This window comes from Schistocerca serialis, chromosome 3 (genome assembly GCF_023864345.2).
Source record: "Schistocerca serialis cubense isolate TAMUIC-IGC-003099 chromosome 3, iqSchSeri2.2, whole genome shotgun sequence".
NCBI lineage: Eukaryota > Metazoa > Arthropoda > Insecta > Orthoptera > Acrididae > Schistocerca > Schistocerca serialis.
In genome coordinates, this window is record NC_064640.1 from 126,697,767 (window position 1) to 126,722,272 (window position 24,506).

Sequence of the window (24,506 nt, forward strand, 5' to 3'; positions counted from 1 at the left end):
TGATGAATAATTTTTTATTTGTCACCTGGAAGAGTTGCTTCTCTGTTATTCTGATATAAGAAAATAAAAAAATATAATTACACACAAAGCACTGTCAGAAATTAAAAAAAAAAGTTTTTATTAATTGTCACTATTCTGGTCAGTACCTTTGTAATGGTGATTAGTGATTGCTGCATGTATTATTTGGTATTCATTGTTGAAAACTGGTGAAAGAATGAATGCTGGAAGATATTGCATCCCATTTACTGGGCTGCAAGGCATAAAAACTAAGCCAGAAATTGTCTTTTACTGTGCAGAAACTACATATCATTGAGACTCATGTGCTGACAAACTGTTTAGGCATATGGACAGTTTGTAGACAGGGAAAACTTTTGCATTAAAGCCACCCATTATTTTGTTTTAGAATAGCATTTCACTCAGAAATATTTAAAATTTGTGACAATGTTGCACTAGTGCCTCGTAAGGACAAGTGAATAGCATCGTCTCATGCAAATGTGGATTTATTATTTTCATCAGATTATTGTTGTTTCAAAGTGCACCACAGAACCCAACATTTCATGTGCAGCATTCTAATACACTTTAATCAATATTCATGTTGTAATATGGTGCATTGCGAGATGTGAATGTGATATTTGTACATATTCTTCCTGGTATGCCATAATGGCTAACATCTGCAGTGTAGTTGAAATAAATGATTGTCTGGCATACCTTTAGTTGGGGGATAATATTATGAAATATGCTTTGATATACATTATTTTGTTTATTAACTTTGTGTGATATTGTAAAAACAGGATATTTTGAAATATCCAACTGTTAGTTATATCAGTTAATTTGTTTGTAATATATTCAGACAAATGTCCCTATCAAGTGTCATGGTTTTTGCTCACAAGGGGTTTTATCACATAGTCTTTGGAATTACACACTTTGATTTAGCTGACATTAATATAAAATTATTCCATTTTCATTTCTTTACTTGCAGTCAAAACCAGAAACTCCAACAAAAGGGAAAAAACGATCAACGATAGAGGTTGAGAATGAAGAAGAGAAGGAAGTTTCACTATTCAAGCGCAAAAGAAATGATAGGGCAGATGTAAGTAGTATTCGTAAGAACATCAAGACTTCCAACTTTTTTGTTGGTTGGTTGTTAAATTTTAAGTAAAGTGAATGTTAATTTGTTATGTAGCTGAAAAGTTTTTCATGGCTGTCTGCTGGATTCAGTTATTGGCCCTACATTAATTTTTGACAGTGAGATTTGCTGCCAACTTATGTTGACTGCAGAGGAATGCTAAGCTAAACTGACACAGTTTGGTGTCCCAGTCCAGGATTCAGCTGCAGTCACCTGAAAATGGCATCAAATCAGTGCAGTAAAATAACCTGGTAGAATTTGATTTCGATAATTTGTATCACTGAAGCTGTACTTTGTGTTGTTGTTGTGGTCTTCAGTCCTGAGACTGGTTTGATGCAGCTCTCCATGCTACTCTATCCTGTGCAAGCTTCTTCATCTCCCAGTACCTACTGCAACCTACATCCTTCTGAATCTGCTTAGTGTATTCATCTCTTGGTCTCCCCCTACAATTTTTACCCTCCACGCTGCCCTCCAATACTAAATTGGTGATCCCTTGATGCCTCAGAACATGTCCTACCAACCGATCCCTTCTTCTGGTCAAGTTGTGCCACAAACTTCTCTTCTCCCCAATCCTATTCAATACTTCCTCATTGGTTATGTGATCTACCCATCTAATCTTCAGCATTCTTCTGTAGCACCACATTTCGAAAGCTTCTATTCTCTTCTTGTCCAAACTATTTACCGTCCATGTTTCACTTCCATACATGGCTACACTCCATACAAATACTTTCAGAAATGACTTCCTGACACTTAAATCTATACTCGATGTTAACAAATTTCTCTTCTTCAGAAACGCTTTCCTTGCCATTGCCAGTCTACATTTTATATCGTCTCTACTTCGACCATCATCAGTTATTTTGCTCCCCAAATAGCAAAACTCCTTTACTACTTTAAGTGTCTCATTTCCTAATCTAATACCCTCAACATCACCCAACTTAATTTGACTACATTCCATTATTCTCGTTTTGTTTTTGTTGATGTTAATCTTATATCCTCCCTTCAAGACACCATCCATTCCGTTCAACTGCTCTTCCAAGTCCTTTGCTGTCTCTGACAGAATTACAATGTCATCGGCGAACCTCAAAGTTTTTATTTCTTCTCCATGGATTTTAATACCTACCCCAAATTTTTCTTTTGTTTCCTTTACTGCTTGCTCAATATACAGATTGAATAACATCGGGGAGAGGCTACAACCCTGTCTTACTCCCTTCCCAACCACTGCTTCCCTTTCATGTCCCTCGACTCTTATAACTGCCATCTGGTTTCTGTACAAATTGTAAATAGCCTTTCGCTCCCTGTATTTTACCCCTGCCACCTTTAGAATTTGAAAGAGAGTATTCCAGTCAACATTGTCAAAAGCTTTCTCTAAGTCTAAGCTGTACTTTATGCAAATTTTTTAGTCATGAAACTGTACTCTGTTTAAGAAGATGGCTTATTATCTTTTTATGGACTTCATATCTTCCTTTCTTTTTTTTACATAGCCAACAGATATCTTATTACTCCATTTCACTTAACACCCATCCCTTCTTCCACCTCGTACTTTCTTCTCACTAACTACTCCTCTGGATCTTTCACACATGTAGTGTCACAAATCAGTTATTTGATTTTCATATGTTTTGAGTAACACATGTCATCTTTTCTGTTTTTATCTGCCACTCTGTCTCCTCCAAATTTCCTCCCACCTTTGCCAAAAGCAAAGGGCATATTTTTTTCCTACAACTTCATGGCAGTGCCTTGTATGAGGTAAGTTGTCTTTCATATTTCACGTGGATTATTTACAGCTGCCATAGGCAAAGAAAATGGTTATAAAAATCTCTAATGATTTTGAGTCTGAAAACAATTGTTTATGGGCAATAATGTGAGGGCTTTCATTCACTTGATCATGGTAGTGGAAAATGTATAACTAGAGTCTGCCTGCTTAGTTGAACAGTAACATATTTTCCTACCATACAGTGGGTTCCTGTTCGATTACAGACAAGCTGGAGATTTTCTCTACTTGTGGACTGGGTATTGTGTTGTCCTCCTCATCCTTTCATCATCATCCCCGACACACAAGCTGCCTAATGTGGCGTCACCTGAAGTGAGACCTCGACGTGGCGGCCAAACTTCCCTGGATGGAGCCTCCCGGCCAACAGTGCCATATGATCATTTCATTTTCATGTAAAAGTAGAAGTGATTTTCAGTAAAAGAAGTTTTAATGTTTAGTTATTTATAAGAGTGGCTTGAAAACAAACTTTCATCTTTATCTTACTAGGTTGGAAATGTGGATATGTGTATTTGTTCATTCCTCATTCCAAGACGACATATGAGCATTATTTGCTATAAACGAAGATCTTGCCAGCTGTGAGACACTGACACCAATAGCTTTTTTCACCACAGTGTGTGGAGAGAATGGAATGGATGGAATTATTCTTTACCCTTTGTGTCACTTGTTCTGCGGTGAGTGCACTGACATCTGCAGTGAACATGTGAATGGATAACTATGTGTTGACAACCATGTACTTTTAGCAAGAGCAGGCATTTCCCGCAGGGGGAGCGACTTTTAAAACTAAGTTTATGAAAACAGTTACAAGTCGCACTTTGTATTTTTTATTTACTGGTTTCGCTCTTCAAATGAAAAAGAGCATTATTGGAATATACACTGTAAAAGATACAAATTGAGATAATATAGAAAACTCACACTGACATTATGTAAAGTACATATTCTATTTCCAGTTTGGTGACTTACGTTTGAAGTTGGCTGACAGCATTAAAGATTGTGTTTAAAGTTGGCTGGCAGCCCTATAAATTAAACTGGCTGTGCTGTAGTGTTTAAACTTATGTTTAAAGTGTGTTTAAAGTACAGCAGTAAATGATGATAAATGATGAAACTGACAGCGCCAAAAATGAAACTGACTGTACAACAGTACTTGTAATATCCATGGTATTGTGTATCCAAAAATAATTTACAACTAAAGAAAATGAAATTTACATTTTTTAGTTTCCTCTTTTATGGGTGTGTGTATAGCATGTCATATCTGTACATATTTGTTTATCTTTCAAAAAAATACAAGTACATCTGTAAAAATTAAAATGTATTCCGAAATATATTATAAAAATACATATTTAAAAATATCTTTACAAAAATGCATTCGAAACTACCATTTTTAAAAATATTTCTGGTAAGATAATAGACAGGTATTATATTTTGGTTGCTTATATACAGCACTTCATCAATTAACCCACAGAATCCATGTAAATTACATTTGCTTTCTTCATTTGATAGATTTTGTGGGGTTTTCTTCTTTTCTAAAAAAAAAATTCCAATTCTTCCAAAACCTGTAACAGAGGACCTTTATCTGCGGTGTGGATAATTTTCATACTGTCTCAAAACTCACCTAATGTATGTTTACTTGTTCTCAAATGCACCCAAATAGTAGATCAAATGGGATACGTATTTTTAAAGTTTACAGAAAGCCTACATATTCAGCTAGAATTATTGGTAGTAATTCAAATTATCTAATCCAGCACAAAAGCATATTTCTATTCAGCTTTATACAGACTATTACAGTTACCACTCACAGATAATGACAGAGCAACAGAATTACAACCAAAAGTATGACATTAAGGAACAATTACCAAGAACGTGATGTAACGATATTGTACCACACTACACAGACCATTGTTAAATGAAAGAAAAACAATAGTATAGGCAAGCCAGTAGAAAAGGAAAGGTATATTACACTCACATACAAAGGTCATGTAACAGAGATGTTTCCCAAGATAGAAAGTTAAAGCAGCATTTTGAAGCAGCAGCTCCCTTAGACATGCCCTAATACACAAAGAGAATATATGTAAGGACAAATACAGTAATTTAAGAATATATGAAATGAGTTGCCAGAATTGTCAGAGCATGTACATTGGCCAGACTGGAAGGGTGTTCAAAATACATTTTAAAGAACATTGCAGTTTAAATTCAAATCATACAGCATTTGGCGAACATTTCAGAACAACTAAACATACATTGGATGAGATCCAAGCTAGCCTGAAAATTATCCACATCACGATAAAGGTCCTCTGTTAAATGTCTTTCTAAGGCGCTGCCATCATGGACTGTGCAGCTGGTCGAGGGGGAGGTTCGAGTCCTCCTTGGGCATGGGTGTGTATGTGTTTGTCCTTAGGATAATTTAGATTAAGTAGTGTGTAAGCTTAGGGACTGATGACCTTAGCAGTTAAGTCCCATAAGATCTCTCACACATTTGAATATCTTTTTAAATGTTTTGGAAGAGATGGACATTTTCCTAGGAAAGAAGAAAAACCACAAAATTTATTAAACGAACAAAGTGAATTTAATTTGCATGGATTCTTCCAGTTATTTGATGAAATGCTGTAGATAATCAACCAAAATATAATACCTGCCGTATTATCCTAACAGAAATATTTTTAGAAATGGTAGTTCGGAATGCATTTTTGTAAAGAAATTTTTAAATATTTTTTTATAATGTATGTTGAAAGACATTTTAATTTTTACAGATGTACTTGTATTTTTTGAAAGATAAGCAGATGTGTACAGATATGACATGTCTATACACAGGCCCATAAAAGAGGCAACAAAAATGTAAATGTTGTGAATTATGTTTGGATACACGATACCATGGACGTTACAAGTACTGTTGTACAGTCAATTTCATCTTTGGCACTGTCAGGGTCATCATTTACTACTGTACTTTATACGCACTTTAAATATAAGTTTAAGTACTATAGTACAGCCAGTTTAATATATAGAGCTGCCAGTCAACTTTAAACATAAATCACCATACTGGAAATAGAACATATAATTATGTAATGTCAATGTAAGTTTTCCTTATTATCTCAATTTGTATCTGTTACAGTGTATATTCTCATAATGCTCTTGTTCATTTGAAGAGCGAAAGCAGTGAATAAAAAATACAAATTGTGACTGTTTTCAGAAACTAAATCATGTACTTGTAGTAAAAGTGCATGATACAGACAGAATAATTTCACGTGTAAGAACGGCACAGATATCTTTGAGTAATTGTGCGTGATGGTGTGATGGTATGCTTTTCGTGAGTTTTATACCAAGTAAGTGCAAAGATTTCAGCTTAGGAAATTAATGTGCAGGGTTGTAGGCTGTGCCTGTTTCAACCACAGTATGATAGTGTAGTAGTTAAAGCTGCTGAACATTGGCATATTAGGTCGAGGTACGAGAACTGGTGTTCAGTTTGGATTTTTCTGGAATTGGAAGGTGTGGAGTCATTTGTCTCAACATTGTTACTCCAGGTGAAGAGCTGCACAGCTAAATAAACAGGGGAGTTGACATGTAAGAAGTAGTATTAAATTGAAAGCCTTGGAGCTAACTGTAAACCACATAATGTGTATTTATTTATGCAGATTGTCACAGGAGGTGTGGGAGTTTAATTCTGTTTGTGAGTTTTGAAATAAAAAGATATCAGTGTACTGGGATCAAATGAATATGACTTAGGATAATGATGTGGTTTTTTTCCCCCCAAAAAAACCTATGACAATAATTGGACACTGTTTGTAAATGTATCCTACATCTTCTGCGGCAGGGGAGTTTGAAAGTGTTTGATCACCTTCCACATAGAGACTTGCTCTCACTTCCACTAGTTATCAAACTTAAAAGATTGTTTGTATAACAGCACTTTTCATAATTATGAGCAAAAGAAAAATAACATGGAGTGGCTGCAGTTACAGGTGTCAAAATTTCATATGTGTTAGTGAGTGGGAATGTCACTTTTGTGTCAGAAAATCAAACAGTAGAAAATCCAGGATGGAATAATGACAATAGTATGAAAAGGATAGATTGCTACTCACCATATAGTGAAGGTATTGAGTCTTGGACAGGCACAACAAGAAGGCTGCTAAACAAGTAAGCATTTGGCGGAAAGGTTTTCTCCTGTATTAGGCAACATACTCACACACATTCACACAAATGCAACTCATACACAGTGCAGTCTGGCCTCAACAGCCAGAGAGACAGTGGTCCAGTGGTCATGTGTGTATGAGTTGCATTTGCATGAATGTGTGTGTGTATGTTGTCAAATTCAGGAATATCTTTTGACCGAAAGCTTACTTGTTTAGCAGTTTCTTTGTTGTGCCTATCTGTGACAACATATTTTATATGGCAAAACTATTCAAAATATAAAATAAGTTAACGAAGTTAATGGAGCTTATATTCCAAAGAGGTTTCATTTCTCGAAATGTTTATGGTATTTGTGTTAATGATAATGTAAGGGTGACACAATTTGAGGATCATTCACTCACCTTATGAGGTGAAAGCTCACAGTATCAATAATTCTACTTTCTCCTTGCGTCCATTTTCTCTTGCTGATGACTTTATAAGCTGAAGAACTTTTCTTCATTAATACTTTAAGCATTGTTAATCACTAGAGCCATAAACTATCTACAGTGCAGCATATCATAACCTTTCATGCCATGTGTAATTGTTACTGTATTCTTATATTTCAGAGTCCTGCAGAGAGCTTGACAACAGATAGTGGATCACTAGTAGATGATGGAGAAAACAATGAACAAGAAAGTGAAGCTGCAGAAGCCATTACAGGAAGTGTTACAATTATGTCCACTGGAAATGTAAAAGGAATAACAGACGTAATACGTCCTCTGTCGGGTGCACACAGCCCGAAAGTATCAGAGTCTCCATCATTGAGCACAAGCTCAGATAAAATAGACTGCTCAGTAGTAACTAATATTGCAGCTAATCCTGGACATTGTTCACCAGGACAGGTGGCAGGCTCTGTTGTCATTGTTAACAATGCTAATGCAAGCAGTAATAAACCTCTAATAAATGAAGCTGGGTTGACAGCTCACAATAACTTGCCAAACGTGAGTTCAAATTCAGTGTCATGCATATCGGTAGTAGGTTTGAAGGTGCCAGTTCCAAATTTAAGTGCACTTGATGATACTAGAAGCAACAAGTCAGCCTCCCAAGAAGAAATTCATGGTATTGTATGTGATATGAAACATAGTGTTGTTAAGGAAAATACAAAGGCAAGTCATCGGATACCTTACAGTGCTCTTGACGATGAAAGCACATCAAGCACTGAAAAAAGTTTGTCAGATAGTAAATTACATAAGTTAATGGATGAAGAGCCACCACGATTGGTCATAAAACGAGAATTTCAGCAGGACGCACTTGATAGAAGGGAGCGAGAAAAGGAAGCAGTCAAGATGAATGATGAAGTTCTGAATATGTCTGCAATGATGAAAGTTGTAATTAAAGAAGAATCTGAAAATAGTAGTGATGCAGTGTCAAATATGCAGATGAATTTGTCCAATATGGGTGTCATTGTAAAAGAGGAACTAGAAACCTCACGTTCTCCAAATCCATCGCAGATGCTTGGAAATTCTCCGTTGGTAGGAGTTGACCTGAATAATCAAATTGGACCTCTGGTTGGGAGCAGTAGTGTGCCATCACACTTGCCACTATCAAGATGTATTAAAATCGAACCAGCATTTCTGAGAGAGGATCGACAAACTCATGCATTGGAACTGTCAACCAATGTTCAGTCATCACCTGCTCGAGATCCTCTGTCTCCCATACTTTCGTCAAATATTGTGCAGGCACCTCAAGTAACGTCTGGTAGCTCAGGCAGTATATCGCACTGTTCTGATTCACCTCTTTTAAAAATAGTTGGACATCATCATCATCTGTCTTCTAACACTGCAGTAATTAGGCAGACATCTGAAGTGCAAGTTTCAGGTGGTTCAGACAGACCAGTTAGTTTCAGTGATGAAAACCGAGATGCAAAGCTGCAGTCTTCAGGACAGATTCCTGGTCAGCAGCCGACAGTACTGCAACATCCTTCCCAGGTGCTGCAACTCCAACAACAAAGTCAAACCAGTATATCTCAGCAAAACTGCAATTATATGTCAAACTCGTCATACCACCAACAACAGCAACAGCTCCAGCTTCATCACCACCACCACAGTCATCACCACAGATCGGCTAATCTGCCACCAGAGAAATCTGCAGTGGGCTTGTTGCACATAGTTCCACCCTGCACAAATGGGGGATCAAGCAATCCACAACAGAATGAACCACAAAACTTAAAAATTAAACAAGAAGTTATAACACCATCTGATCGTATGTTGTCAGATCCTCTGCAGTCTCTGAAAGAAGTTAAGGTTCCCAGCCTTACTGGTTCCGCATTGTCTTCCTCACAGTCACTCTCTAGTGGTAGTAATGGTGCAAACACCTGCTCAGATACACAGAGACTACCTTCGCCGAGTGGGCCAGCACCTCCATTTCTGGGACCCTCAATTGAGAATATTAAGAGAGAACCAGAGAGCTATCCGAGCTCTGTTGTTGTAGGGCCTCACAGCCTTAGCAGTGTGATGCCTAAGACGCCACCCCCAAAAATTCATTTGGCAGGAAATGTGCAGCAGTCATTATCAAATCAACAAGGGGGAGGAACACCACACGGATCAGTAACACAGCAACCTGGGGTGACCAGTAGCCCTCGGACAACTCCATGTACACCTCCTCTGGCCTTACCCAGAGCAACATCGCGAACGCCTCCGGGTTCACAGCCTCCTTCACAACCGTCACCGAGACTCACACCGACATCAAGTCTGGCTGCTCAGAGTGGACGGCAGCTTTCACCTTTAAGCAGCTCCTCACCTGGACACCCACATCCTACTCCACATCCCCATCCTTCGCCCTTTGCTGCACCTCCTGGACTTCACCATCATCCACATTCACTTATGCATCACCATCCACTGTTTGCTGCACAAGTTGCAGCACAAGCTGCAGCTGCACATCACAGCACTTACCATCATCCTCATCCATATGCAGCTTATGGTTATCCACTTCCTTATCCATATGGGCCACCTCTTCCTCAGCCACCACCTCATCACCCTACCCCACCATCTTTACATCGTTCTTCTCATGAAAGTACAAAAGTTGAAGTAAGGAATAGTGAAACACATTCTGTGCATCATTCTACACATGCTACTAGCATAACACGACAGGAAACTGCTACCACACCTGTGGATGAAGCGGAGGAACGTCATCACTCTCAAGAACAATCTTCCTCTCACCACCACCATTCTTCCCACCATTCCTCCCACCATTCCTCCCACCACTCCTCACATCATTCATCACATCAACAGTTGTCTTCAGAAAAATCAACTAGTCATCAAAGTATCCAAAGTGGCAGTCATTCTGTTGCAATCTCTCATTCAGCAACTTCCTCTAGTACTGCCTCTGTTCACAGAATCAGTGTTAGTAGCAAGCAGAGTTCTTCTGGAACATCTAGTCCAACATGTCACATATCAGCAACTCTTTCATCATCCGTATCCTCCTCTACATCAATATCGCATCCTTCCTCCAATCAGAACAACCATTACCATTCACATCATCATTCACATAGTCATCATCAGCATCACCACCAGACAAGTTCCAGTGATAGATCTTCTCCGGTTGGATCTGCTACTGTTCCATCTGTAATGAACGTTCCTCTTCCGTTGAGCCAAACTGGTCCAGCAACAGGGAGGAGTTCAAGTCACCAACATCATCAGAACTCTCACCATTCAAAATCAAGTTCTGGAACCTCCTCTCATCATCATACTGGGCAGCCTGGACTAGTAGTTCAACCTATACTACCACCATCTCTTGCTCATCACCATGTTGCACTGGGAGGAGTTCCACCAACTGCTGGCCCTACATCTTCCTTGGAAGCACTGAGGTAAGTGCTTGTTATGTTGACCTTTGGATATTTTTCACCTGTGTTGTATTCTATATATTTTTCTGGAATTTTCTAGAAGTCCAACATAATTTTTGAGTGACTTTTGTGTTTCTGCTGTAAACGATACGTCTTCCCCCTTCATTGCTAGATAAAATCACAGTAATGTAATTGTAACATAATTTCAGTGGATCACAACTGGAAAGGAAAGAGATGTATAATTTAACACAATTTTCTTATTTAACTACTGCTCCATCCCAGTAAAAGTTGTATCGTGGAAGCAATGTAGTACAATTACTGTCTTAATAAATTCAAAGGGGCAACTAACCATTGTAGTTTCAGATTTTAGTCATTCAACCAACTGAGATCAGAAAGTAATGCGACATATGCTTATGGTATGATGATACATAATATCCCCATGAACATATAAGCTATAGAGATGGTTTCCCACCTTGAGTGAAACTTACCTGCAATGAAAAAGGTCATGAATAGTTGATTTTTGATAAAACTGTGCAGAATGATGCGACTGTTACGAGTGATTTGATCAATGAACCTGTAGATGTATTATTCTACTTCGGTCAGTCTTGACCAGTTGAATCAATATTTTATAGGCTGTGTCATTCTGAAAGCTTAATTGTTGGTTATGTGTGTAGCATAACTATGCCTTGGAAATTAATAATAATAATAATAATAATAGGCCTCCGGTATGTTCTGCCAGTCGTAAAAGGCGACGAAAAGAACAAACCACTAATAAGGCTAACCCCTCTTTTAGTGTGATTAGTTGGTTCAGGACAGAACTAAAGAAGCCTCGGAAAAGCGCTGTCATGGTCGGGGACGACATTTGAACCCTATGCCCGCCCACAGTGGTAACGACACTGCTAGCCAACTGGAAAATGATTTAAATCCAAATAGAGGTGTTTTGCAGGATATGCTTCCTGCAACCACCCTAGAAGGAAAACAAGCACAGAGGATGAGATGGTCAGATGAAGTTAATCGACACCTCATGTTCTGTTATTACCAAGCAACAAACCTAGGAACCAACACAACTGGATACAGATCACAAGTATAAAACAACATTTATTATCAGATACCCAGAATTAAAATTTTTAACAGAACAATGACTAGCTGATCAGATCCGTGTAATAATAAAAAATAACAGGATACCCCAGTCAGAATTAGAAACATCAAAGAACAAGTACAACAAATACTGGAACAAAATAATGTGCAATCAGAAGAAGAAGAAAATACAGTAATGGACTCAAACATCCCAGAGCAAACAAACAAAGAACAACACGCATCAATTAAACAATCAGAGGAAAACAAAATCTTAAGACAGCCACCAGAACAAGCACAAATAGAACTCGAAGTAACACTGATGTTAGATATAGAAGAAAAATTTCAGCTGACATATATAGAATACAAAGACACAAATACAGACATTAGACCATTCTTGCATAGACCGCCAAATAACCCACAAGTCGAAAAAACAATAAAAACTATCAACACAATCATACACAACAAAATAAATGAAAACACAACTATGGAAGAGTTACAACTACTGGTTTATATAGGAGCACTCACTACACTAAATATACACACTAGGCAGAGATCAGAACCAACCAACACACAGAAGAAACCTGCAAAACCAGCATGGCAATACAGGCTACAGATCAGAATAGAAAACTGAGAAAAGACATCGGACAGCTAACACAATTTATAGGAAATGAAATGTCAGGAAAAAAAAAAAACGGAAAAGGTTAGGTAAAATCTCACAACAAGAGGCGATAGAGCAATTAGTTGAAAAGAGGCAGAAATTACAAGCATTGGCCAAACGACTTAGAAGATACAAAAAAAGTGAAAATAGAAGGAAACAAAACCAAACATTCAACGCAAACCAAACGAAATTTTAGCAGACAATAGATAACACACACATTAAAATAGACAATCCACCAAACATAACAGACATGTAACACTTCTGGAGCAACATATGGTCAAACCCGGTACAACATAACAGGCATGCACGGTGGATACAAGCAGAAACAGATACATACAAGATGATACCACAAATGCCTGAAGTGGTAATTTTGCATCATGAAGTCACCCAAGCAATTAATTCTACTCACAATTGGAAAGCCCCTGGAAAAGATAAAATAGCAAATTTCTGGCTAAAGACGTTCACCTCAACACATTCACATCTAACTAAATTATGTAACAGTTACATTGCAGACCCATACACATTCCCTGATACACTTACACATGGAATAACTTATCTGAAACCTAAAGATCAAGCAGACACAGCAAACCAAGCTAAATATCGCCCCATAACCTGCCTACCAACAATATACAAAATATTAACTTCAGTCATTACACAGAAATTAATGACACATACAACACAGAACAAAATTATAAATGAAGAACAAAAAGGCTGTTGCAAAGGAGCACGAGGATGTAAAGAGCAACTGATAATAGATGCAGAGGTGATATATCAAGCTAAAACTAAACAAAGGTCGCTACACTATGCATACATTGATTACCAAAAAGCTTTTGATAGTGTACCCCACTCATGGTTACTACAAATATTGGAAATATACAAAGTAGATCCTAAATTGATACAGTTCCTAAACATAGTAATGAAAAATTGGAAAACCACACGTAATATCCAAACAAATTCAAATAATATCACATCACAGCCAATACAGATTAAGCGTGGAATATACCAAGGAGACTCATTAAGTCCTTTCTGGTTCTGCCTTGCTCTGAACCCACTATCCAACATGCTAAATAATACAAATTATGTATACAATATTACTGGAACATACCCACACAAAATCACACATTTGCTATACATGGATGATCTAAAACTACTGGCAGCAACAACTCAACCAATTACTAAAGATAACAGAAGTATTCAGCAATGATATAAATATGGCTTTTGGAACAGATAAATGTAAGAAAAATAGCATAGTCAAGGGAAAACACACTAAACAGGAAGATTACATATTGGATAACCATAGCGACTGCATAGAAGTGATGGAAAAAACAGATGCCTATAAATATCTAGGATACAGACAAAAAATAGGAATAGATAATACAAATATTAAAGAAGAACTAAAAGAAAAATATAGACATAGACTAACAAAAATACTGAAGACAGAATTGACAGTAAGAAACAAGACAAAAGCTATAAATACTTATGCTATACCAATATTGACCTACTCATTTGGAGTAGTGAAATGGAGTGACACAGACCTAGAAGCACTCAATACACTTACACTATCACAATGCCACACATATAGAATACATCACATACATTCAGCAACTGAAAGATTCACATTAAGCAGAAAGGAAGGAGAAAGGGTACTTATCCACATAAAAAACCTACATTATGGACAGGTAGACAATTTAAGAAAATTCTTTCTAGAACGAGCAGAAACTAGCAAAATACACAAAGCAATCACTCATATAAATACATCGGGTACACCACTGCAATTTCATAACCACTTCTACAACCCTTTAGATCACATAACATCAACAGATATGAAGAAAGTAAATTGGAAAAAGAAAACACTACATGGCAAGCACCGGCATCATCTAACACAGCCACACATCGATCAAGACACATCCAACACATGGCTAAGAAAAGGCAATATATACAGTGAGACGGAAGGATTCATGATTGCAATACAGGATCAAACAATAAACACCAGATATTACAGTAAGCATATTATTAAAGATCCCAATACCACAACAGATAAATGCAGACTTTGCAAACAACAAATAGAAACAGTAGATCACATCACAAGCGGATGTACAATACTAGCAAATACAGAATACCCCAGAAGACATGACAGTGTAGCAAAAATAATACATCAACAGCTTGCCTTACAACATAAACTTATAAAACAACACGTTCCCACATACAAGTATGCACCACAAAATGTACTGGAGAATGATGAATACAAATTATACTGGAACAGAACCATTATAACAGATAAAACAACACCACATAACAAACCTGACATCATACTCACCAATAAAAAGAAGAAATTAACACAACTAATCGAAATATCCATACCCAATACAACAAATATACAAAAGAAAACAGGAGAAAAAATTGAAAAGTACATCCAACTGGCTGAGGAAGTCAAGGACATGTGGCATCAGGATAAAGTTGACATTATACCAATTATACTATCAACTACAGGAGTCATACCACACAATATCCACCAGTACATCAGTGCAATACAGCTACATCCAAACTTATATATACAACTACAGAAATCCGTAATTAATGATACATGTTCAATTACCCGAAAGTTCCTAAATGCAATATAACATATACCGTACAGTTAAAAGGAAGTCACGCTTGATCAAGGTCCGCGTCACTTTCCATTTTTGACCAGACATAACATCTGAGAAAAGAAAGAAATAATAATAATAATTCATCAAGAAGCAGTAGATGGTTTTCTGGGAAACTAGCCAGGCAGTTATATGACGTCTGGTGAATCTTTCATTCTGATTTCTGAGATCAGTGGTGTTTGTTGCCAAAGAACTGACACAACTGCAGGAGAAGGAGAGACTGTTGGCACTCTCCATTTCAAAACTATTGATTTAGGCTGAAATATCAGAAAATATCTCATGTACTATTTTTTCCACCTCCTCCTCTTCTTCCTCTTCCTCGCCTTGTCCCATTTCTCTGCGGTGTCAGCGTTCTTATATGGATTTTGGCAATGTTACTGATGGTTGGTTGTCAGATGACCCTCCTGACATCACCACTCCCCCCCACCTGCCCTCCCACACAGAATCCATGTATCCTATGTCTGCATCTTGGCGTCTTGAGTAAATCTCATGTTCATGTGTGAGAATGTTTTCTAAATGTTTGTGCAGCATGTATTAGTGGCAGGACATGGGTACCAACCTGGTATTTACCTATCTGGAAGTGGGAAACCACTTTTAAACCATATCGAGCCCTCAGCGTTAATTTGCAAAGCGATTCGACCTGAGGCAGGCTCAAATCCCAGAGGCAGCATGTTATGTGCTCGGCAATCTGGGCAGGTTATCATATCATGTGTAAATTGGCATTATATTCCTAATCTTAGTAATTGAGCACTATAAACACTGTTAAATTCTGCAGTTACTAATTTTGATGTGCCATACCAAGGCCTGAAATGTATGTAGATTATACAAGAGGGGACCAAAAAATTCCCAAATCAAAATAATGCCTATTTGACCCAATGAATTTTTTCTAACGGCCTTCCCACTACCAGAAACATTTTTTGAAGGGTTCAACTGGGATTTGACTGATAGCTTGCAGTGTCTTTTTGCTCCCCCCCACCCCCCTCAACTTCATCTAGATAATCAAAATGATGATGTAATAGTTCCTTCATATGTGAGATTGTAAGGAAATGTTAAGCGGGACAAGATTTGGTGAATGGGTGAGTGAGGAACGGCTATCATGGTTTCCCTTTTTGTATTTCTTTATTTTATGAATAATGTCATTTCGATCACTTAATGTTTTTTTTATTTATTACCTCATTTTGTTTAACAAATTTTGACTACTGCCATCATAGGACCCAAAATTAGAATTTCCTAAATTAAGTTCAGTATCTATATACTGTTAATTGTGTTTCGTGGCAAAATCTTTTGGTTTTGCTAAGCAATAAGTGCCAGGTATTGTTTTGATGCAGCAACAGTTTCTCAGTTGCCCTTAAGCCTAGTAATTTCTGTCACACATTTTCATCATATGTTTCCAAAACACTCAAGTATACTTCCAGATTAACAGTTTGTCCGGATGGAAAATACTCCCTTTCACATCAGTGAAACACATGAGCATTGTCTTCATGTGTTGTCTCAGTCGGCATATATTCTTGTGTCTCAGAAATGATTTTTACTAGCATTATTGTTGCTTTCCAGAAAAAAGTCTAAGCTATTTTGCAGCTAATATTTCAGTTTTTTTTTACACACAGTTATGCCTTCTGTGACAGCAACACAAATCTCATGAAATGCTGTTTCATATTCAGTTCCCGCAATAAAGTGTCCTTGCATGTGCTCCGTAACACAGAAATCATCTCTAAAATCTTGTTAATCATATAACAATGAACTATGTGACAGGAATTTGGATTCTTAACATGTTTCATGATGTTGCAGGTTGTTTAGGTTAAGGTTGATCTTTTAAAAAATCCACCCTCTCCCCCATTTGAAATGTGAAAAATACTCATGTATAAAATCTTCCTCAGTGTTCAGATCATGTCAGATCAGAGTTAAAACTTAAGCTTTAGGAGCTTAACTCCATGTTCTTTGCCAGGAAATGACTGTCCACTGGGAGGGAAGTCTGCCTCCTATATAGTGGTGTTCAGTCTTGTGATTGCTTCGGTGACATAACTTTGAATTCTAACTTCTGTTGGTGGTGACATCATCTGAAGGGCTGGATTCACATCTGCAGGTGCAGGAGATTATTAATGTGTCAGTATGTCCCCTCCACCACTGGGTCACCATTGAGGAGTGAAAGGGGAACGGAGACTGCCTCCAGTGCTATAAAGGAGGCGGACCTTGCTCCCAGCAGAAAATCATCCGCGCACAGTGTAGATGGTGTTAATTGTCAAAAGCTTGAGTTTTAACTCCAATTTTACATGGTCTGAACATTTAAAAGATTTTATACAGGGATGCTGCTATGAAAAACTTTTGATTTCTCTCACACTTGTGTTTTTCTTAGACTGTTTTCCTTACATGCCTTGTCAGGTTCGCTACAGTCTCAGCTGCAAAAATTTCTGGCAAAAACAGAAACACCACACGTATCTGTTCTTCATGATCTGCTGTAGTGAAAGTCCTAAAATACCACACAAAATGTATGAGGGCATGCTGAAAAGTAATGCCTATGAATTTTTTTATTCTGTACTCAGTATTGGTTGAAGTATTAATGTCATGCATTATTATTACTCAGTCAAATTTCTTGCTATGTTGATGCAAGTTGCATGCCCTCTGCCACTTGAGGGCTCTGAACTGTAGTGTGTAATGTGGCGAAGTATAATGTAACTATATCTGTGCATAAGAGGCCCTCAGAAAACTGAAAGTATGAATTTGAAGAGTTTGTCCACATGTGGAGCATCGTCTCCTTCAACATGAAAATATGAGCCCTGTGATATCTGTAACAATCTGACACCATAGATTCACTGTAATTGATCAACCTCCATACAGTCCTGACTTGCTCCCATCTGAGTTTCATCTGTTTTCAAAATTTAAAGAACTCCTCGAAGAACTTCACTTTGATAGTGATGAAGTAATGCAAGGAGAGTTGAGATTGTGGCACAATCAACAAAATCAAACATTCTGTAGTGACGGTATCAACAAACTGGTCTCTCATTGGGAGAAATATTTATTTTTGTTGCCACATGTCTTTGTTGAGAAATAAATATGGAGACATGAGGAATAAAGCATGTAGCATGTTTTAAAGTTTGTTTCATTTAAAAAAGCTTTAAGAGTTTTCACGTGAAAATTTCAGAAGCATTACTTTTCAGTACACCCTCTTAGGTATTTTACTGTAGATCATGGGACCTCATCAGGAATAATTAATTCTATCAAATGTGATTTGACGTTTTGGCACTGAGGCACACTAATGTACAACGAAAGGAATTGGATTAAAGTTTGTAGATCTGGACAACAGCAGCTGTATGAGTATATTTGTTAAATAGCAACCACAGCAAGCAAATTCCGAAAACAGTGTTCGTGTAATAAAAGAACAATAGAGAATGAGTGTCAGGCCAGTGGTAATTACTTGTATTGGTGTTTCCCTGTTTTCCACTGCAAATTTTTTTTTTTTTTTTACATTTATGTAACTTTTTAATGAAATTAGTTTAAATGTTGTATATTTTGGCTAATATTGTTTCTCAATTATTTGACAGAGCTCATGCCCAGGCTGCAGCCAGTATGCAACAACAGTCACAACCGGTTCAGCAGGGATCTCTAACGTTTGGCATGATTCGCCCTTCATCTCATTCCCCATTGCAACAAACGGGTTAGTATGATTGGACTGTGCCTATAATGAAAGTTTTGTAAGTTTGAGTTCTACTTTTTGTGGCTCAGGCTTTGAAAGAAAATCCAGATAACATCTATTGGATTATTATTATTAAAAACAAAAAAACTGTTGCTGTTCTTTGCTCATATTTTCTTCCATTTTTGTATGGAGGTTTTATGTCAGGTTCTTCCCTTTGAATAGTGGCACATTTTGGGTTATCTCCAAATGAACATCAAAAAGTAATCATTTTGTAGTTGAAATGATGCTTTCTTTAATTTTGTAAGTTGATACAACAGTAAATTTTGCCTTGTGTCAGATTCTGGAAACACATTGCACATTTGAAGAACTAAGTATCCTGAGAGAAAGGAATGGAATAGTCAGGCAAGATTAAAGACAGCTGAAGTGGGGAGAACTTATAGTAGTGGTAGGTCATACACATAGAGACAGTGGAAGGAAAATAGATACAGCATGAAAAGGGAAACAGTAATGAAAGAGATAGTAAAATGTTAAATTTAAGTTATGATCCAAGAACAAAGTAGATAAAATAGTTATAAGCAGACCAGAGGGTCAAGCCAAGGTTGTGCTTGTCGCAAAAGTGATATAAATGTCAAGTAACAAATGATAGTAAATAGAAAGAACAATAAAGACAAGGCTTTAGTAAGGACAGAACATGATGCAGGCCAGCACCGGTTAATTATTGAGACTTCAGTGTTCTATGGATACTGTTGTGTCAGTGGATTTAGTGTCCTGAGTGGTAGGCTGCATGCAGTAATTGATGAGTTCCCAAGTTGCATATAGTGACACATCATTAACACAGTACAGAAAGAACAAAGTTTAACATAATGTAGCTTCTGATTGATAACTGGAAAGGGTCTTTCTGAGAACGTCGTAGCCAAGAATCTTGTCATGACTTTGGTCATGACTATGATTTTTTAAAATATTTGAATTTTTTAAAAATTTTATATGTCATGTTCCACAGGACTACATTGAGGAGCAAGTCTCCATGATCATGGAACGAGTCAATACATGAAATTATAACACAAGAGTAATAACAGATAAAATGAAACATACATGAATCCTACACAGATGACAAGCCATGTCGTGACACTAGTCCATTGGGACATGGGTCTTGATGATAACTTTCATGGGCACTGAGATACAGAGTCCAGAGAAGGCCAGCATTGGACAGATGAAGGCTCCAAAACTGGTAACTGTTGGGTCGGAATGTTGGAGGTGGTGTGAGCTCCAAATGATGGGCCGTGAAGTAGGTGTTAAGGTCTGAGCTTAAGGAGAAGTGGGACCTGGTGTACTGCTGCCAGCTTGCAGTTGAGCAGCATCTTTGTAGGCAGCAGGCAGAAGGACGTCATGCGTGACTCGGCAAGCACATGACAGCGGATGCCGTATACTCTCTGCGATGGCAATGCCATTGTTGCCGATGCGCAAGCTGCTTTAGAGCGAGTCGGGCATCCCTGCTGATGCCTGCTAGAGGTTAACATGTCAGCAGGTGTTTATAGTTTGTCTGTAGTAATGTTTCTATAATGTGCAGTGTACTAGTGATGCTCAGTATGTGACTGTTCCCAATGGAGTAGTGCCTGCAGTACTGGAGCACACTAACCACTGGGTTTGGGTGTTGTGGCAGAAGTAGAAGTTACCAGCATATAGCCAGACGTGGCATCCTTTCCCCTTGGAGGAAAAATACAGTGAAGCCATCTTGACATAGGCTACAGATCCTGCATCCCTTTCTATTGGTGGGAGATGGTGGAACAGATGAGTAAGAGTGATGGTGTCAGGTGTCCACAGGGAAGCTGTTCCTCCCCCAGTGATATGGAATGTCTGAGGGTTTGAGGAACTTGTGGCACCTGTGACCTTGTCCCCAAAATCTGGGACCTGAGGCTGTGTGGTGTGCGTAGGAGCATGGGAGAAGAGGGCTGGTAGGGAGGAATGGAGCGGTGTGTAGGATGTTGCTGGAGGTGGTGGTACGCATAGAAGCACGGAAGGAGAGAGTGGAGCAGCAGAGGAAGTGAAGACACTGGCACATAGTCAAAAGTCACCTAGATGAGAGGAGGCATGAAGTGTTGCACCACCCTCACGAGAGAGGGCGGCAATGGCTGCATCTTCTTAGTGGGGGAACATAGTGCAGGGGCAGTTTCAGGCATGGCTGGAGGGAACATGATGTGTGACACCCTCGTGAGGGAGGCTGTGGCCAGAGCTGCAACTTATCGCAAAGGCTCGTGTTGGAAGTAGTGTTGGGCTCGCTGCCAGAGGAGGATGGTGGAGGACAGGCCATGGCTGCAATGTCTAGAACACCATTGGGCATGGCAGGAGGAGAGCAGCAGCTGGGTGGCGGATGATATTAGATGCTGCGATGAGGTAACTCGATCCTTGTCGCCAACTTTAGTGTCTCGAGTGTTAGGCTGCTTGCAGTAAATGATGAGTGCCCAAGTTGCGTATTGTAACACTTTATTAACAGTGCACGGAAGGAACAAAGTTCACTATAATGTAGCTTTTGAATTATACAAGTGAAAGGGGTCCTTCCGATATGAGATGAACATGGCATAGCCGAAAGTCTATTAAAACGTGGGTCGTGACAATGTCGTAATGTAGGTCATGATGCTAGTTCACGGTGGTGTGGGTCGTGACAGTAACTGCAATGGCTGCCAAGATACCGAGCTGAGGAAGGTCAGTTTGGCCATTCGTCGGCTCTGAAAGCGATGTTTACTGCTGCTTACATGCGGTCGAGTGGCGTCTTTATATGCAGCGGGCGGAAGGACACCAGATGTGATGCAGCCGCTGCGATGGCAGCATCACTGTCAGCAGTGCAAGTGATGCTTGAGAGCTAGGCTGGTGACCTGGTATTGGCTGCCAGAGATTGGTATGTCAGCATGCATTTATGGTTTGTCTGCAATAATGTTTCCATAAACGTGGTGTACTAGTGGTGCTCAGCATATGACAGTCTCCAACAGAGGAGTGCCTGTGGCACTCTATCCGCTGGTTGTGGGCATTGTGCTGGAAGCAGAAGTGGCCGGCGTATTACCAGAGATATGGCAGAGGGCAAGCACTAATCATTACAAATAAGGAAATACACTCCTTGCACGTTACTGCATCTCTGAGCTGCTGGACCGCTTCAGAAGACCTTGTTTTGTCAAAGCTGTAAATTGTCACACCATTGTATTAGCTTTCTTGCTCAGTCAGTACCATCTGCAACTATCAATTTTTGGCCCATTTTTTATACTGCAGTACAATTTTAATCTTAGAGTATTTCCATTTACCTAGATGCAATTATTGACTGCAAAATCATCAAAAATCTGTTATGCCAAATTGGTCTCTTGCATGTCTTATGTATAACGCATGTCCTAAGCCTTGTACTGATAAGGACAAATATCATATGTATAATTAAATCTGTACAAATAATGCCTTTGGTCTGGTGGAACATGACAAGATTAAAATCGCCTATATTACTGAATAAAATAACAACACTTAATGTACGGGCTCTGACTGATCAACAGTTTATGTGTGAAACTGAAATCTAAAGTAACAAGTAATATTGTAAAGTGCAGTTTGTCTTAATGTTTTGTTTACAAAGAATTTGACACACTATGTCTCAAATTTACTTCTAAAAGCCTTCTGTTTGGTATTGAGCATGTGTATAAAAAGAAATGTCACTCAGTGCATTTCTTGGGAACTGCCAATGCTGTAGGAGTTCAGAGAAATATGACAAAACTTCAAAAATGAAACATTAAACTACTGAACAGTTTTAGGTAATATGTTTTTTCATGTTCCATGCAACACAAGTATTAAAAAGGAAATAGAGTTACATAAATCACACTCTGAAGAAACTATTGTCTTTTTAGCAGTTTTGAATAGCCATGTGCTTGTGTAAACAAACATGTCTTGCTAGGAACTTTGCCTGCAAGAGCAGTGTGCAACATGGCAAGTTTTGTATTACAGATGAAATTCCCATTTATTAATATTCAGACACAACTTCTATATCTTGTTTCACTTCATATGAATAAGCGGTGGGCAATAAAGAGTATTCCTGCAGCTCTGTATTCACATTACTCCATGCATAAGCTGATGTATTTTTTATGTTTTCCTAAAATCAAGAAACAGCACTGTTTCAGATTGAGGATTTGTAACATTGTGAGAATGTATCAGATATTTCACCATGTTCTGTGTTCAATGACACGAGAGAAAGACATGTCACTTGTCATTGTAATAGAAATTGATTTAGTATATTAACTGCTTTCATATTACAGAAGTTAATTTTCTTTTGAAACTTAGTGATCATTTGCTTCAATTTTTTTTGTGTTAGTATGGATGACAGTTACTGACATATGATAGTATGCTGTACATTTTTGAATTAGTAATAAATATGCATATACTTAAATAATTGCTCTTAAATGCATGACAGACAGAATTTATTATTGCAATATTATTGATTCAGGAGAAGCACTGAAACTGAGACATATTTAGCCCACCATTTGTTGCTTAGTTGCTTTAAAACAGCATTCCCATGAGTCCTTGTCTCATGTAACTTAAATTTTTTTCTTCTTCCTTTGGATTGCTTGTGGAACTAGTGTGGTTAATGCTGCCAGCTGCGGAGTCAGGGTTGCCAGGTAAGAAGCCTCACAGTGAATGTAAAATGTTACCCTTAAGTCACATGATGGAGGCTCAAAGGTTGGGCTCTGCAAAGATGTTTGACACTATATTATTTGAGCAGGATTTAGATTCTTCATCTAGTAAGAATCAGTTGGCAATTAAAAGGGAAAAGGTTGCTTGGGAGCTAAGTTATGAATAGACATCCAGAGATACTTGTGTATTTACTGTGATTTATAAATATTTGCATTCAAATGGTATACCTCTGAGTCTTTGCTTGGTGTAACCCAAAAACAGCTCTTTGTTTGTTTGTATGTATGTATGTATGTATGTACGTATGTTGTTTTGCATTGCTTTGGTGTTAGCATGCCTCCATTCAGGCAAGTGAAATGTTACTACAATTTCTGTGACAGGAATGTGCATGAGTTGCTCCTCCTTAATTGTCTTCCTTCTTATTAGTTGACATTCTGATTTATTGGCATTTAATTTATTCAGTTGTTGACAATCATCAAATGATGTGATAAAGTTTGTAAATCAAGGATGAGAATTTAAATGCTTTCAACCCTTTTTAAAGCTTTGGTTTGAATTCTTGAGCTTCCAGTTGTGTTTCAGAAGTTATATAAATTCTGAGTAATTTGAATGGCAGGTTCTGGATACAATTAACAAACAAAATTAATATTCCAGTGTCCAAATATAAATGCATGATTCATGGTGGAAAATAACTTTCTCTTAACAATTGTTTAATAAAACTGACATAATTTTTTGTATGCAGGATCACACCATCACACCCCTCGACATATTGTAGGTTTACCAGATGATTTGAAATCTGAAACATTGAGCGACATGGATGCTCAGATTACGGCATCACAGCAGCCAGAAGAGGATGAGATTCCGAGCCCAAATCATGTTCCAAGAGGCCCAAGCCCAGAACCAAAGATAGAAGATACAGAATGTCATCGTAGCCAGAGTGCCATGTGAGTAACGATAAAATAATGTGTCTGCACGTAAGTGAGCCTTCTCTCTCACTATTGTCCCTTTGATCTTAATA

The 24,506-nt window shown here is 38.1% G+C and overlaps 1 protein-coding gene across 1 annotated transcript in view; it reads left to right on the top strand.

Moving 5' to 3' along the window:
• Positions 1 to 24,506, top strand: part of LOC126469823 (uncharacterized) — a 183,606-nt gene that overhangs the window by 93,759 nt on the left and 65,341 nt on the right. Inside the window, exons 10-14 of the mRNA XM_050097109.1 lie at positions 980 to 1,090; positions 7,616 to 10,854; positions 18,750 to 18,862; positions 23,440 to 23,478; positions 24,231 to 24,432. Coding sequence (XP_049953066.1) covers positions 980 to 1,090; positions 7,616 to 10,854; positions 18,750 to 18,862; positions 23,440 to 23,478; positions 24,231 to 24,432 — 3,704 coding nt within the window. The remainder of the gene's footprint in view (positions 1 to 979; positions 1,091 to 7,615; positions 10,855 to 18,749; positions 18,863 to 23,439; positions 23,479 to 24,230; positions 24,433 to 24,506) is intronic.